The following is a 17,031-nucleotide window of genomic DNA, read 5'->3' on the forward strand; positions in this document are numbered from 1 at the left end:
TGTGACAGTGCAGCTTTAAAGAAATACAATAAAATTCAAAATTCATTACAACAACAAATGAATTTGCTACAATTTATATCAACACCAAAGAAATTTGCAATCACAGAGAAATCAGTAGATTATACAAAGATTACAAAAAAACACACAACCTCTTCTGTGAGAGGCCAACACCCAGTAACTAGGGAGGGACTGTATTGGCAAATCATATTGTGGTATATCACGATATTCATCAGTGCCTATGGTATACCACGTTATATAGTTTGAAACTAAAAACAGATAATGCATGAAAATTGACTAATTTGTTTCCAATTTGAGAACCTTTTTAATATGATATGTAGTGAAATATTATTATCCTAGTTTGAGTTAGCGAATCAGGGAAAAATTGATTTCCCTTGTTAATTTTAGTCTCCGACAGGTCTCGGGGTAATTTGTGCATGTAGAAGAATTTTAGTGGTAAAGTCTGTGTGGAAGGCATTCAGCTTTTGGACTTTGACGAGCCTAGATCATAAATTTTCAATTTTTCATTTCAGTTCAAGGTTGGCAAAGCTTTTTAAATGCAACAAAGTACTCATTTAATCGTATGAATATTATATGTTTGTAACATATGTATGTCACAGCTGGTTGTTCTCAGATGCTATACCAAAAGCTGTATTTATATCAATGTGTTGTTTTTGTATAGTCGTAATGAAGACAAATAGTTAAAGTGAATCTACATATTCTTCCATGATGACATTGCATTTTTATAATGTTGTACATTTATCTACAATTATGATGAAGACCATAATTACTGAAAAGATTTATTGTAATCATATACTGTATACAAAATGATCATTTTGTGACATAATAACCAAAAAATATCTATCAGGAAGAATTTAAATAGATTCAAAACAGGCAAAAATTGTGTCATATAATTTAGAGAAAATATTGATATAATTGCGAAATATATTGGTTAATTTATAATATCGCACATCCCTTCTAGATACCACTACACCACTCTCTAAGATCACTCACATCCTTTCAATATGTTTTTGATTTTGCAGTTTTAATTAGTTATTAAATGGCCACAACATCCCATGGGTTAATGCAAAAACATTCTTTTAATTATATTCAGTAAAACTGCGATCACTCGAGGACGCCGGGGACCAAGCAAAAACCTCGAGGGAACCGATGTTTCAAACGACCCGAATTTCAATTTTCCAGTCTGTTATGAAATATCTTTCAGTGTATTATAAGTTTGAAGTCTTCAAACCGACTGTTTACTAAGACACTGATTATGTGTTGCGTTGTGGAATTAATCGCTCATATGTTCAATGTCATATACTAAATCAAAGTAAAAGAAATATCAATAAATGAAAAAAAGAAATGTTTAGTTTTACAAAATTGCCATATTGCAAAGCAAAGTGACAAGAAGGAATTCTTTTCAGAGATTCCGATGTTGGATCGATATGGTAGTGTTTATTCATACTTTATTTACTCATTTTCATTTCTCACAATTAACTCCTCATAATTATCTTCTCAAATGCCTTTATCAACTACTAGCGGTTATACGTAAACAGTGATAAACGTTTTTTCACACCTTCAAATTGACTTATAACTGTCATTTACAATTTGCGAAAATTTTAACACCAAGCAATTGTTTGTTATTTTGGAACATGCGTTCGGGGAAAAAGTGTGAAATTATGACCTTGAGGAAGCCATAAGGTTTTGTGCATGATTTGTGTAGTTGGGACCAAGTATATTGCTCGACTCCTCGACATATTTAGGTTTCGATGCAGCGTAGGTATATTTTATATGAAAATAGAAGGGAAAATGTTCGGGACCAAGCGCCGACCTCGAGGGACCGCCAGTTCTCGAACAACCACTTGTTCGAATGACCGCAGTTTTACTGTAGCATAATAATGTTTAACTCATTTGATTTAAATGTTCAAAACAAAAAAAGCAGATGATTTGTGTGCAAATAAAATAATATCAGCAATATCTTAGGCAACTTTTAATTTCTGAATTTGTAGTCATGTAACTATTAATTTCAAAACAAACATATAAAGGCTATTATTTTTTTATCTGTTTACCTTAATCAACCTTTTTTGTGCCCCTTAAAGGACTGTGATCAAAATCATTTTCTACCTTGAAGAGTTGGTTTTCCATTTCAAAATGACCGTATGTTCCCTCTGGGACGTAACTTTTGTACATCTCTGCCCTAAAATGAAGGAATATGAGACCGGTAACCATGGTATCTGTACTGTTGATTTGGCAAAATTGTATAAAGTCAAAATATTAAAATTATATGCGACATCATTTGTCGTTCTTTCCACTGCTGACTAGTGTTTAAATGTAAGGTGTATGGAGATATAGATGTCAAAATGATGCGGTACATACAACATACAAAATTGTATAAATTATATTTAAAAACTAAATATTTTTTTCTACAACAAACAATCAATGTCTATATTGCCAGTTTTGAAACACTGACCTACTAGCTTATAAACTAATTCAGTTGTTTTTTAATCAGTGACAGCCATACTATCTGAAATATATTCTTATATGTTTAACAAAAATATTGCAAATAAGGGAGGTAACTTAAAAGTTTAAAGACTGAAAGTACCAAACCACTTTTCTTGTTATCTCCCTTGCATGTTGTAACCGAAATCCATCATAACGAACATTATGCACTTTTTTCCTACACATATATATGACTTTAAGTACAAATGCCCATATAAAAATTACCAATACTTTTTACTAAAAGCTTAAAAACAACAACACTTCTTAAAATAGGCTGAATCAAAGCTTGTGCCAAATGTTCAGAACTTTGTTAAATTTAACTGCTCATATATTTAAACAGCTCGTTTGAAGTACTGCAGATCACTTGTGTACTTATTAATCTTTCAGTTCGGTAAAGATTTGAAAGTTAAAAATGACGATGTTAACAAGGCTGTTTACTTTAACAAAGCCCTGAACAACTGGCATACTGTTTCACAAATGTACTAGAAAGATGAATTATGAATGAATAAAAAATATACCATAGAACCAGATCGATGAATTCATACAGCTGGATTCTCCCTGGTTCGTCAAAGCTGTCCCGGCTGTGTTTGATCCTGTGCATCAGCTTCAGGGGCGATATCGTTAAGTTGCACATCTACAATATACACAAACCATAATAGTAAATTGCAGAATCTAAAAGAAGACTGAAAAGATTGACAGTTTGGAAATCTTGGGTCGTTTCAATAAAAAATTTGATAATGTTAAGTTATGTTAAGTATGTAAAAACGTCACAACTGACAATACATTTTTTTTCCCCTCAAATTTGTGTTTATTTTTAATACTGGCTAAGGTTCAATTCACTCAAATGTGTGGCAAAATAATTAAACCATGATACTAAGATTAGGATAATATTGACAGTATGATAAAATAATACTAAAGTCTTTACTGAAACAGTCACCTGACCTTTTTTTAAAACACTACTAAAGCAGCAACATCCTAAAACAGACATTTTGAATAACCTAACAGATATATGTCTACATGTATGTAAAATATAATGATAATCTGTAAAATTATTATCTGTCTAATGAAAGCAAATGATTTTTAGAAAAAAGGGATTTGTTATGTATTTAAAAAAACAACAGCAGAACAAGATGAGTTACACTGAAACACATTGCCTGATTCGAACCTTGAGGGCCCTGATGAGTGTGTGTTGGTGTATGACCATGCCCTTCATGTCGCCCGCCTCATAGGTCTGGTAGCCCAGACGCACATTGTACAGCTCCTCATACCTGCAACACATATAATTCTATTTGTAATACCAGTTATCAATATACATGCAATGTATGTGTAAGTCATATTTCCTACACAATGCACTCATGTCAGTCATGTTTCTGACACATTGCCTTGTACTGCATCTTCCGGCTATATGATATACCTAAGGGCCTTGTGTTGGAGGCGAGGGGCTGCCCAGCATATTACACAGTTATTCCAGCCGGCTGTGTGGAAGTTCAAGGTGTGATGAACAACCGTGTACAACAGCTCATGACTTAGTGACTTACCTAAGGGCCTTGTGTTGAAGGACAGCGGCTGCCCGGCGTATCACACATGTATTCCAGTCGGCAGTGTGGGAGTTCAGGGTGTGATGAACAACTGTGTACAACAGCTCTTGGCTAAGTGACTTACCTAAGGGCCTTGTGTTGAAGGACAGTGACAGCCCGCCGTATCACACATGTATTCCAGTCGGCAGTGTGGGAGTTCAGGGTGTGATGAAGGGCCTTGTATATCAGCTCCTGACTAAGTGACTTACCTAAGGGCCTTGTGTTGAAGGACAGCGGCTGCCCGGCGTATCACACATGTATTCCAGTCGGCAGTGTGGGAGTTCAGGGTGTGATGAACAACTGTGTACAACAGCTCTTGGCTAAGGGACTTACCTAAGGGCCTTGTGTTGAAGGACAGTGACAGCCCGCCGTATCACACATGTATTCCAGTCGGCAGTGTGGGAGTTCAGGTTGTGATGAAGGGCCTTGTATATCAGCTCCTGACTAAGTGACTTACCTAAGGGCCTTGTGTTGGAGGACAGCGGCTGCCCAGCGTATCACAAATGTATTCCAGTTGGCAGTGAGGGAGTTCAGGGTGTGATGAACAACTGTGTACAACAGCTTTTGGCTAAGTGACTTACCTAAGGGCCTTGTGTTGAAGGACAGTGACAGCCCGCCATATCACACATGTATTCCAGTCGGCAGTGTGGGAGTTCAGGATGTGATGAACAACCGTGTACAACAGCTCCTGGCTAAGTGACTTACCTAAGGGCCTTGTGTTGAAGGACAGCTGCTGCCCGGCGTATCACACATGTATTCCAGTCGGCAGTGTGGGAGTTCAGGGTGTGATGAACAACCGTGTACAAAAGCTCCTGACTAAGTGACTTACCTAAGGGCCTTGTGTTGGAGGACAGCGGCTGCCCGGCGTATCACACATGTATTCCAGTCGGCAGTGTGGGAGTTCAGGGTGTGATGAAGGGCCTTGTATAGCAGTTTGTACTCCAGCATCTTTTGAAGCTCCTACACAAGTAAGAATGTCAGTAACTAGCATCTTATTTCTAAATCTTAATCAAATAAATTCTATAGTGATACATTTTAAATGCTTCTTAAATGCTGGATTATGTATAAATAAAGGTTTACCATTGGAATAATTTTTTGACTTAACAGTAATTTTCGTAAAATTATTTTTATATAGTAACCATTAACCATTGGTATATAAAAAAATCAAATCAAAACTATTAAATTATTTTTACAAGGTAACCACAGACAGAAGTAATCATTTAAACAACAAAATCATGGACTGACATTACCTGTACAGTAAGGCCATTTTCCTCCACTTGAATCTCATCTGTCACGTTGTCTCTGAACAGGCTGATTGGGAACTGGAAGAAACAGTATAAATACATGTATATATATATTTTGTACATGCAAGTAGGTGATTTTCTTAACAATGATATGAAACATAGAAACAAGTACACTGTTAAATGTATGCAAACGACAGTTTTTTCTCCGTTTGTTCTTAGGAACAACTCACCAGGAGCAATGGGACTTGGTTAGTTTATCCTAATTTCTTTTAGCATGATTGTGACGAAAGCTGATAGCTTATAGAATCCCCCTCAAGTCTGTTTCCTGGATAGAAATCAGTACAGTTTCCCTTCTTTTGAAAATTTTTCCTGGCCTGGATCGCCCAACAACCTCTTGAGTGACAGATGAACACCTATACCACTAGACCCAATGGGTGAGAGGTGGACACCTATACCACTAGACCTGTTGGATGAGAGATGGACACCTATACCAATAGACCCGATGGGTGAGAGATGGACACCTATACCACTAGACCTGTTGGATGAGAGATGGACACCTATACCACTAGACCTGTTGGATGAGAGGCGGACACCTATACCACCAGACCTGTTGGATGAGAGATGGACACCTATACCACTAGACCTGTTGGATGAGAGATAGACACCTATACCACCAGACCTGTTGGATGAGAGATGGACACCTATACCACTAGACCCGTTGGATGAGAGGCGGACACCTATACCACTAGACCTGTTGGATGAGAGGGGGACACCTATACCACCAGACCTGTTGGATGAGAGATGGACACCTATACCACTAGACCTGTTGGATGAGAGGCGGACACCTATACCACCAGACCTGTTGTATGAAAGATGGACACCTATACCACTAGACCTGTTGGATGAGAGGCGGACACCTATACCACCAGACCTGTTATATGAGAGATGGACACCTATACCAATAGACCTGTTGGATGAGAGGTGGACACCTATACCAATAGACCTGTTGGATGAGAGGCGGACACCTAAACCACTAGACCTGTTGGATGAGAGGCGGACACCTATACCACCAGACCTGTTGGATGAGAGATGGACACCTATACCAATAGACCTGTTGGATGAGAGATGCACACCTATACCAATAGACCTGTTTGATGAGAGGCGGACACCTAAACCACTAGATCACTCCCATCAAACCCACAACCTTTTGTGCAAGAGACGCACTACCTATACCACTAGTCTACTCTCATCTTGAGCCTAGGTTCAAGTATGTAGCAAAATTTGAAGCAATTAACGGCTGTCATTGAAGAGAAATACTCATTCAAAAACATGAGTTCATCAACTAATTTTGATGAATATGTCACTCTCCTTTAGATTCAATAGACTGCAAAAATAGACATAGACTTTTTGTATATTCATTTAAATGCATTTTTAAAGTCAATTAGATACATAAAAATATGGGCATTACTTTATTCAATGATTAAATACAAAATTCTAAAGCTTTTCAGGACATTTCCATTTCAATACAATTTAAAATGTTACAGCATAGAAAATAAACCCCAGTTTTGGTCTTATGTAAATATCTCAAAGACGACATTTCGTTGAATGATTGATTGATTTAAGGATATAAGACTCAAAGTCAGGGGCGAATCCAAGATTTATGTAAGAGCCCGCAACACAGACTATGTTAAAGTATTGCAGCCCATACTTTGGGGTATCCAAGTAAGGGTATGACCCCTCCCCAAGGAAACAATAAAAATTGGCTCTAAACTTGGTCTGGTGGGGTTGATAAACATCTGCTTCAAACATTTTGGCTACATTTAGTCTGTAACAGTGCATAATGGTCTATACTGTATATTTTGTTTGTCATAGTCACTTGGACAATTTAAGAGGTGTGCACGCCAGGTGAACCACCTCCCCCAGGGATGCACTCCAGGTGAACCCCCTCCCTAACTGTTGCCCGACAGGTGAACCTCCTCCCCCACAGGTGTACACCAGTGAACCCCCTCCCCCACGGGTTTACCCAAAGGAACCCCCTCTCCCTAGGTTTACACCAATTAACCCCCTCCCCCACGGGTGCACACAAGGTGAACTCCCTCCCCCATGGGTTTACACCAGTGAACCCCCTACCCCACCGGTGCATGCCAGGTGAACCCCCTTCCCCACTGGTGCACACCAGGTCAACCCCTCCCCCACGGGTGCGCGCCAGGTGAACCCCCTTCCCCACTGGTGCACACCAGGTCAACCCCTCCCCCACAGGTGCACACCAGGTGTACCCCCTTCCCCACTGGTGCACACCAGGTCAACCCCTCCCCCACAGGTGCACGCCAGGTGAACCCCCTTCCCCACTGGTGCACACCAGGTCAACCCCTCCCCCACGGGTGCACACCAGGTGTACCCCCTTCCCCACCCCCTGGATCCACTTGTGATATTTAAGTACACATGGGATGTAACAGGCATTGTCAGGAGTGAGCAGAAAGCAAAACCCAATCTGATTATAATTAACAAATCTTAAGCAAATAAACTAAAGACATAACAATCTTGAGAATGATTAATGTGACAGAATACACTTCAGAATTGCTAGGAGCGAAATTCAAACTACTCTTTTATTATCTGTATCCAAAACCAGAACTCTTAAATTAAAAATGCAAATACCTTAACTTAACTATCTGAAAAAATTAAAGCTATCCTAACAAAAATAGCATTTATCATAATTTTAAATAAATTTGTATGAAGTTAAATTACATGTATAATGATGGCTAATTACAAGGAGTTCTTCTATAATGTTAACAATATACAATTTTCAATTGTTTCCTCTGAGGTATTGTTTCCAAGCTGATGCTTCTGTATTCTATTATTTGACTGCACATCAATAAATATTAGTAAAAACTCTTATATCTCTCTTCTGACGAAAATGACCCTTACAGCTGCACTTTTACAGATTGAACAGAAAATCTGATTGCAGGTGTTTATATTTATGATCAAAAACATCGTTTTATGCATTTTTCTTAAAGCGTTAGTAATGCTTTCAGCCATAAATATTTAATTTGGGTATGTATATATGAAAAACTGCAGTCTGATCTTTTGTCAGCAGTCTTATATCACTGGTTTTCAGATATTAATGCAAAAATTGGCTCATTCTAAGACAAAAACAAAAAAAGTTGTCAAAATGGTAAATCTGTGAGAATGCAGCTTTAAATTCATTCAATTAAGTCATTATTCAGTTTTAATTAATGTGCAACATTCAGTAGTTTGCATGCTAGTAAAGCATATAGTATGCTTGTATATATATATATACTGAGGTAAATATTATCTATTTACGCTGTTCTGTACCAAGCTAATGCAGTTTTGATAGTAAAGAAAAAAACAATGTTTAACCATTATTTGATCACAAAATTTCTTGCCATATAGGAATGCTTTTCATCAGAATAAATTGCATTTTCTGGAGTTTAGGGTTAGAGTTATCATTGTTATTTATGTCACAGAATCGGAAAATAAGACCCTCGAGAAGACCCCTGGCTTGTGTATAAAGGCATGCATGTTAATTGCTTTGCCTCAGACAAAATTGGTGTTCGTCCTAGCGAAACAGCTTCTTACGTCTGTAAGAGGACACTTTTGAAGAAAAACTTGTACTGTATCTATTGCAAATACTGCAGCTAGGGTTATGGTTATATGCACTGCACTTCTCCTCTATAAGATGTATCTGTACATGAAGTCAATACCTTAAAGACATTTGAAGTTATGCTCGCGACAAGATTCCCCAGATGCGCAAGCACACCCACATTCACATGCATACACACAAACACACGCGCCTACCATTATTATATCCTCTTTGCCTTTTAATGGGGGATAAAATAGAGCAAGTATACAAACTCAGAAACTGTAATAACTTTATGTATAATGTACCTTTTGTCATTTAGGCCTCAAAAATACTAAAAATTCAAACATTTAGTTAGGGTTACCTGACCCTACATTTGGAATAGGCACCAACCCTACTGTTTTTATAATCAGTTGTATAAAATAAACCCTAAAATAGACATCTAAATAGACCTTACCTACCATACCTGTTTTCGAAATGGATGTAACCCTAACCAAATGAAATTTGGCCTTATTTATTGAGACCCTTACCACTGATACCAAAGTTATAAGGGCTCATCAGATATCAGAATTTAACAATTCTGCTAATGAAGCTATTGGAGAACTTGAAAATGTGTGGGTTGGATCCCTTAAAACTTGTTTATTATAAATTTATGATATTCACAGAAGTTTGCACAGCAATTTTCTTTTATTGATGTTGTAAAACTCAATCAATCTTAAGCAGACAGTTATAACACAATCAGTCTTCCTTTGTATTTTTTTATGGAAAAAAATACTCAAGAGAAAACAAACTTTACAGAAAAAATAAAAAAAAGTACACGTTTTCAACCACATTAAATCTTTTCTTAGCCATAGCTGCAAGAAAGCACAATCTATTGGATCAACTTGATATTTAATGGAGAAAGCAGAGTCATGCCTTATCAGACATCTTGTAAAATGAGGCAATGTTTGCAAATAAGGCCACCCAAAAAGGATTTTATGTTGATTAATTAATTAAAAAACTCCAAAATTATCCATTATGGTCAAAATGATAAAAAGACTTGACTCAGTCGAGGAAAGTAGTGTCTATTGCATGAACTTTCTTGCTAGAAAGACAAACAAATGTTTTTAGTGTTTCTGGTAATGCCTACACCGATGGGATTGCCCGACTGGTTTACATTTAATCATTTCGAAGAGCTTGAGATGAGCTCTGACAATCAAAAAGCCAATAAAGAGATTGCAACCTTCAAATTTCCATTTAGTAACGAAAACGGCTGACAAATTTCCCGCAAAAATTCCATTTAGTAACAAAAGAAAAAACGCCCAAATTTCCATTTAGTGATGGAAACAAACCCCGAATTTCCATTTAGTAATGAAACAATCATCAAATTTCCATTTAGTAATAGAAACAACCATCAATTTTCCATTTAGTATCAGAAACAACCATCAATTTTCCATTTAGTAACAGAAACTGAATCATCAAATTTCCATTTAGAAACAGTAACAATTGTCAAATTTCCATTTAGTAACGAAAACAAATGCCAAATTTCCATTTGGTGACAGAAACAAACAACAAATTTTCATTTATTTATAGAAACAACTACCAAATTTCCATTTATTAAGGAAAACAAACTTTAAGTGAGTAATTTAGAAGCTCTTACATGCATAAGCATTTCACGTTCAACACAAGGTATTAGTTAACATTTATTTTTATTTTTTTAAATCAATTAAGGGGCCAGCCTACCAACTTAGAAGCCCTCAAATGAACATTTACTATAACATGGCTTTATCATTAGGTTTTTATTGTAAAATTCCGTTAGCGTTTGTTGTCTAAGAAACTACAAGTCAATTTTATTTTTTTTAATTTTCCTCCCTGGTAGGTAGGTTTTCAAATTTGAGCCCGACCCTAAACATGGAATCAATTTGGTAAGACCTAATAAACCAAACCAGGTCCAGAAACTTTGTTAACTCTTGAGTAAAGGGTTTCTCTTCAAGAGGACAAAAATAGCTATTCAAATATCATTAAAGATTTATTGAACAATTTCTAATCAGCTAAAGCATACAGATTGATATATTTTTCAATCAATTTAATGCCCCTTGAATTAAATGCTTACAACATAAGGCCAAGTTTGACTAATTCGGGAAGATTTCCAGCTGTATGACTTTAGTGTGAACAGCCATGCAATTCATGAAATGTCATGAAATGCAAGGAAATGTCAAAAATTTCACCAAAGGTGAGCAAGTATTCAAGAAGACACTTTCATATACCGGGTACTTTTATTGTGCCTCTATATGCAATTTTAAGTCATTGTAAAATTGGAAGCTTGTTTTTGGCTGGCTGTTTGTGACATTTCATGGCTCTTTATACTTTTTTTCAAAGTTTTTTTTCATTTGAGGTATCATGATCTCATGTATTTTTTTATTTTGCAATAGGTAAGATTTACAATGAAGAAAGATAGCAAAATATGTTATAAATTCTATGCACAATACAAGAAGCAAAAAAAACAGCTAGGGTTTTAGCTAAAAAGTTACGGAAGGGTGCTGCACCCTGTCCCTTTTTTGAAAGTACCCTTCTGAGATCAACATGGGCCCCTTTCTGCCTTCATAGAATTAAATACTTCAGGCTGTCCACTATTTCTTTTGTTTTGATAAAAACGTGTATTTAAATTATAATCATATCGATACAAACATTACATACTTGGCTATTGAAACCTTGTGTTACTTCATTTAAACACCATTGCTAACATTTTCCCCCAAAGCACCCATTCCCTCTTCTAATTAAAGCACCCTGTCCTTTGTAAAACCTTGCTTAAACGCTATGAAGAATTAAATAAGAAATATATATATACAGCAATATATTTTCCAAAATGCACCAATCAATCAATGTATCAATCTGTGGTCTCCCGTTATATTTTCATTAAATTTAAGGGGATTAGAAGGCATTCAAGATAAGATTTATTTCATCTTTAGGCAGATTTAAATTTCAATCCACTGATCAGTAAATAAATATGTTAAATCCCTGGGATACATATGCTGATGGGACCATTAATGAAATTCGATTTAACATAGAAAATGAAAGTGGCCCATTATGGCTGGATTGTACATCTTACAGGCATGCCTGCTTGCCTGACGACATTTGATGTTGAAGCAAAGATTTTATACCGAAACTGGTACAAACCAAACAGATGAAAAAAATACCCAAAAATTATGATTCCCAAGAAAAAAATAGTATATTTTCATTACGCTGATTGTTTAACATTATGTCAACATAGGACTGATGTTTAGAACTGTGTTAAAGTTTACAACGTTGTTAATGACACCATTGTTAACCTTTGTAAATGAAATATTTTTTATGTGCTCGTATATTTAAAAACAAAATAGCGTAAGCAACATTGTTAACTTTAACAAACTTCTGTTAATTCAGAGTGCAAGGATATCAAATTGAGTATGAAAAAAAAATCATTCTAAGATAGGAGTCGACAGTGTTCCTGCATTTAGACGAACATAATGAAAGAAATTAGTTTTTGGTCATGTTTTTAACTACAACGTTATTTGGATGCATTTATTATCTTCTAGGTTCTGTGTTGCATTATTGATTATGTTATTTGATTTGCATTTTGTCGGAAAATAGCTCTGGTAGCTAATGTTATAATTTATGTATATCTGATGTGAAATAAATGTTGTTGTATAATGTTGTTGTTTCTTGTATATTTGCATCAAGTGAAAACAAGAGTGACGCAGAGTGAATGCAAAAGCTCCTCTGTTCTTGTTTTTTTCAAGTTGAACAAGGGGCAGAACTCAACATTATTAAAGCAAGAGTTATTTGTCTTGCTACACACTAGTGTATTGTCCCTTGCAACATGTGTACCAAGTTTCATTTCAATATCTTGATTTGTTTTTGAAAATCGGACACTAAAACAGCATCAAGAAATGACAATAGTTATTGGTCATGTTGCAAAGGTCAGTGTTAAACAGGCTAACCACTGTGCAGAAATTAAGTCAAATTCAAAGAATATCATTCTTAATCCTAAACTAATATTTTAATAGCTGAAAGTCATATACATATTAAAACCTATCAGGGTAATTCCCTTAACCGTGCTTAACCTGTCTTTAAGGGCACTGAAAGTTTAAGAAAGGCTTAACAAAAACAATTACATTTAAAAAAAAAAACACAAATGACTTTATAACACATGTGCTTAATAAGAGAATTGGCCCAAATAAAAACTGCTTACATCAATAATGACCACTTAAAATTGAAAAGTAGGAGATATGGGTTCAATTCATATGACCAGGGCTTCTAAAAGCCAACATTTTGCCAGTCTGGACTGATTTTTAACATGCCGGACCGATTTCAGTGACTGCAAAGGCTAAAAAAATCAGTCCGATTTTTATTTTTATTATTTCGGTCAGAACGGCTAAGTCAGTAAAAAATGTAATACACAAACATTGTTTGTCATTCACATATCCCCAAACAGACAGGGGACATCCTTAAGGGCGAATACAATAATATGATACCGCAAACAAGTTTCAGCTCTGAAAAAAAAGGAACTATAACAAACACAGTGTTTTCACAAAAGTTGTCAGTCTTTAAAATTCAAGATGCTTCAGAGCAATGCTGTATATGCGCCTATTTATATATACTGACCAATGAGAATTGAGCATTTTTATTCAAATTTTCTTCTGTTCTATTTTCTTAGAACACTTAATTGGTGGCTGAGTATATTTTGTAGATCAAATTGACTGACAAAGTGTTGATTTTATAAGTCTTTAGTAAACATAAAATACAAAAAATTGAGGGTTTGATAAAATTGGAACGAACAACAAAATGTCCCTTGTGACTCGTCATCTTGAGCTTTCCAGACTGCGCTTTTTATAATTACATATTCTGCTATTGACAAGTTTGCTTTAATGTCTTTCTGCCATCATCGGCCTTTTTTAAAGCGGAATGTGACACATAAATTTGAATAATTACATACTTTTGGCTTAAATAATTTTCATTAGAACATTAAAATTAAAAATATACACTATTATGTACAACTTTGTCTTCATCTTTATTTAATTATTACAATTTTTCAAAAATGATATTTTCTCTCCACATATTACAAGGATTAGTGAGCTGGGACACTTGATTTCAACTGTACATAAAATTAAAACACAATGAAATACAGATATCCAATTTCCCTTTTCAACAATCATGATTCATGTGTCAAATCAATTTACAAATCAATGTCGATAATAACAATAATGTGTGCTGATTAAGCTAATATTTGGTGACGAGTGAGAAAGTAGATCTTTAACTACCTTTTCCCCCAATACTCAATAGAAATTATTTTATAAAGTAAAAGCAACCTATTGTTTGTCTAAATTTTAATAAACAAAATTAAGAATGCAATTGTCATCATTGGATAATTGTGTTAAAGTAATCATCAGTATAAGGCTTTAAAGGTTTTAAACTACATATTAAAACACACACTAAAAAAATAAAACTAGATCTCCGCCAGTCAGATGTGTCGGATGTGTCGCCTGACGAATTATTTACTGTCGACATTATAGCTGTTAGATTGGCATTTTATTGATTTATAGACAATGATGTTGCCATTTAACTTTCAAGTGTAGGTGGCATTTGAACTGAAGGTAACAACGTTAAGCCATAGCTCACCTTGAGAACTTCGTGCTCTGGTGAGCTAAAAAAGTGTGCAAGGTAAAGTTAAACATAAAAATTAACAAAGGGCAATAACTCTTAATATGGAAGCAAGAGATACAGTTTTTGTGCACTGCGACCCCCTTCAATAAGATTTATCTATCTATAAAGTTTCAAGTTGATAACTCTTATAGTTTTCGATAAATGCCCCGAACAAAAATTAAGCTTGAAAATTAACAAAGGGCAATAACTCTAAACATATAGATGCAAGAGTTACGGTTTTTGTGCACTGCACGTTCCCTCAATCAGATATACCTACGGAAAAAGTTTCAGATTGATACCTCCTATAGTTTAGGAGATATGCCACGGACAAAACCTAAGCATGAAAATTAACAAAGGGAAATAACTCTAAAAATATGGCAGCAAGAGTTATGGTTCTTGTGAACTGCACTTGCCCTCAATCAGATATACCTACGGAATAAGTTTCAGGTTGATACCTCCTACAGTTTACAAGATATGCCACGGACAAAACCTAAGCAAGAAAATTAACAAAGGGCAATAACTCTAAAAATATGGCAGCAAGAGTTACGATTCTTGTGCACTGCACTTGCCCTCAATGAGATCTATCTAGCTATGAAGTTTCAAGTTGATACCTCTTATATTCTTCAAGATATGCCTCGGACAAAACTTTAAGCATAAAAATTAACAAAGGGCAATAACTTTTAAACTAAGAAAGCAAGAGTTACTGTTATTGTGCACTGCACTTGCCCTCCATGAGATCTATCTACATAAGAAGTTTCAAGTTGATAACTCTTATGTTCTACAAGATATGCCCCGGACAAATTTGTAAGCATGAAAAATAACAAAGGGCAATAACTCTAAAATATGGAAGCAAGAGTAACAGTTCTTGTGCACTGCACTTGCCCTCAATTAGATCTATCTACATATGAAATTTCAAGTTGATACCACTAATAGTTTAGGAGATATACCCCGGACAAGCAAAAATGGGACGCGGACGCGGCCGCCGACGCCGCCACCGACGCCGCCGCCGACAAAAGTAAACCCTATATGTCGTCTTTTCAGGCGACACAAAAAGTAAATATATATATATATATATATATATATATATTTACCAGACCCTACCTAAGTAAATGAAGTAATATAAGGTTACATAAGTGCCCAACCTACCGTTTTTATAGTCAGTTGGCAAAAAAATGAAAAAAAATGTCATAGGTAGGGTCGGGTAAAGAGGCCCACGGCAAAGATGGGATAATTTGATGTTACACACACATTTTGTTTACAAAAATCCAAGGAGCCATTTCTTACCTAGAAGAAGTTTTAAATTATGCAGTATTACTGAAATACTGAAAATCTCTTCTAGTTTCGCAATCACTCATAGACTACTTGTCGGAATGGCTCCCAGATAAGGAGTCAAAGTCCTTATAACCCCACTCCTTTCTATTCTAGAAAATGTTGACGGTAATTATCAGTACTCTGCAACTTACTATAGAGAATAAATTGTTTGTTTTGGGGTAAGATCGCAATATATTACGCCAGGTGAGCACTCGAAGCTATTTTTGAAGAGCGGTGGATTTACTTCTGATGTTCAAGAGGGGAAATTTATTGCGATCTTGCAGTAGCACAACAATAACATACATAAAAAGGATACAACTATTATTACATTTTACTCGTAATTGTAGAATGTTAGAAATGTGGATCAAAGTGTATGCAAACAGTGTGCATTTCAGAAATGACGTCATTTAAAACCATGTCCCAGCCCTGTGCCCGCTCTCATTTGATTTTGAAGTTATAACGACTTAAAATTAAAAATTTCAAAACAGTGAAAAATATAAAATTGATATTCTCACTGTTTGAAATAGTAATATATCAAGTGATATTTCACTTATAAATCTCTATAAATCACAGAAAAGCATATTATAATAAAAACACTATCTACTCTTTTGGCTATTATACAATTTTGTGATGTTAAGCCATTTACGTCACATAGCAATATGTATTTAATGAAAACTAACAATTTCTTGAGACTCAAGAAGTGAATCTTTTAATCTGATAGTTTGAAAAACAAAACTATACAAAAGCTTTTATAAATGCAAACTAGGTACTCATCTTTGTACAAAGTCGGATGAAAACAAGATAAAGATCTGGTTTCTCTATATGAACATTGGAATTAAAATGGGCTATGTATCCATGATGAAAAATGAACATGTATTTCATGCAATGATTAAACATAGGTGGCAGAATCAGTCAGAAATGGTGAACAGATTTGTTTTTTATAATAGACAAAATTATACGTAATATTTTTTTTTTATAAAAATGAGATAAAAAGAAAACATTATATTTTCAAACATTGTTCTCGCAAAAGTGTTTGTGCATCTTACTTTTTCAAGGCTGCATGTTCATGCTCATTTATGTTGTTAAGTTATCTTGGGATTGATCAGGCAGCTAAAGAACTCAAACCATTTTGACAAAGGTT

General features: G+C 35.4%; 1 protein-coding gene across 6 annotated transcripts in view; it reads right to left on the bottom strand.

Moving 5' to 3' along the window:
- Positions 1 to 17,031, bottom strand: part of LOC128230286 (uncharacterized) — a 34,083-nt gene that overhangs the window by 14,825 nt on the left and 2,227 nt on the right. For all 6 annotated transcript variants that reach the window (XM_052942431.1, XM_052942430.1, XM_052942428.1 and 3 more), the window contains exons 3-7: positions 5,327 to 5,398; positions 4,906 to 5,036; positions 3,665 to 3,767; positions 3,018 to 3,133; positions 2,125 to 2,197 (exon numbers count right to left, since the gene is read on the bottom strand). In XM_052942431.1, coding sequence (XP_052798391.1) covers positions 2,125 to 2,197; positions 3,018 to 3,133; positions 3,665 to 3,767; positions 4,906 to 5,036; positions 5,327 to 5,398 — 495 coding nt within the window. The remainder of the gene's footprint in view (positions 1 to 2,124; positions 2,198 to 3,017; positions 3,134 to 3,664; positions 3,768 to 4,905; positions 5,037 to 5,326; positions 5,399 to 17,031) is intronic.

Source organism: Mya arenaria, chromosome 4, assembly GCF_026914265.1.
Source record: "Mya arenaria isolate MELC-2E11 chromosome 4, ASM2691426v1".
NCBI lineage: Eukaryota > Metazoa > Mollusca > Bivalvia > Myida > Myidae > Mya > Mya arenaria.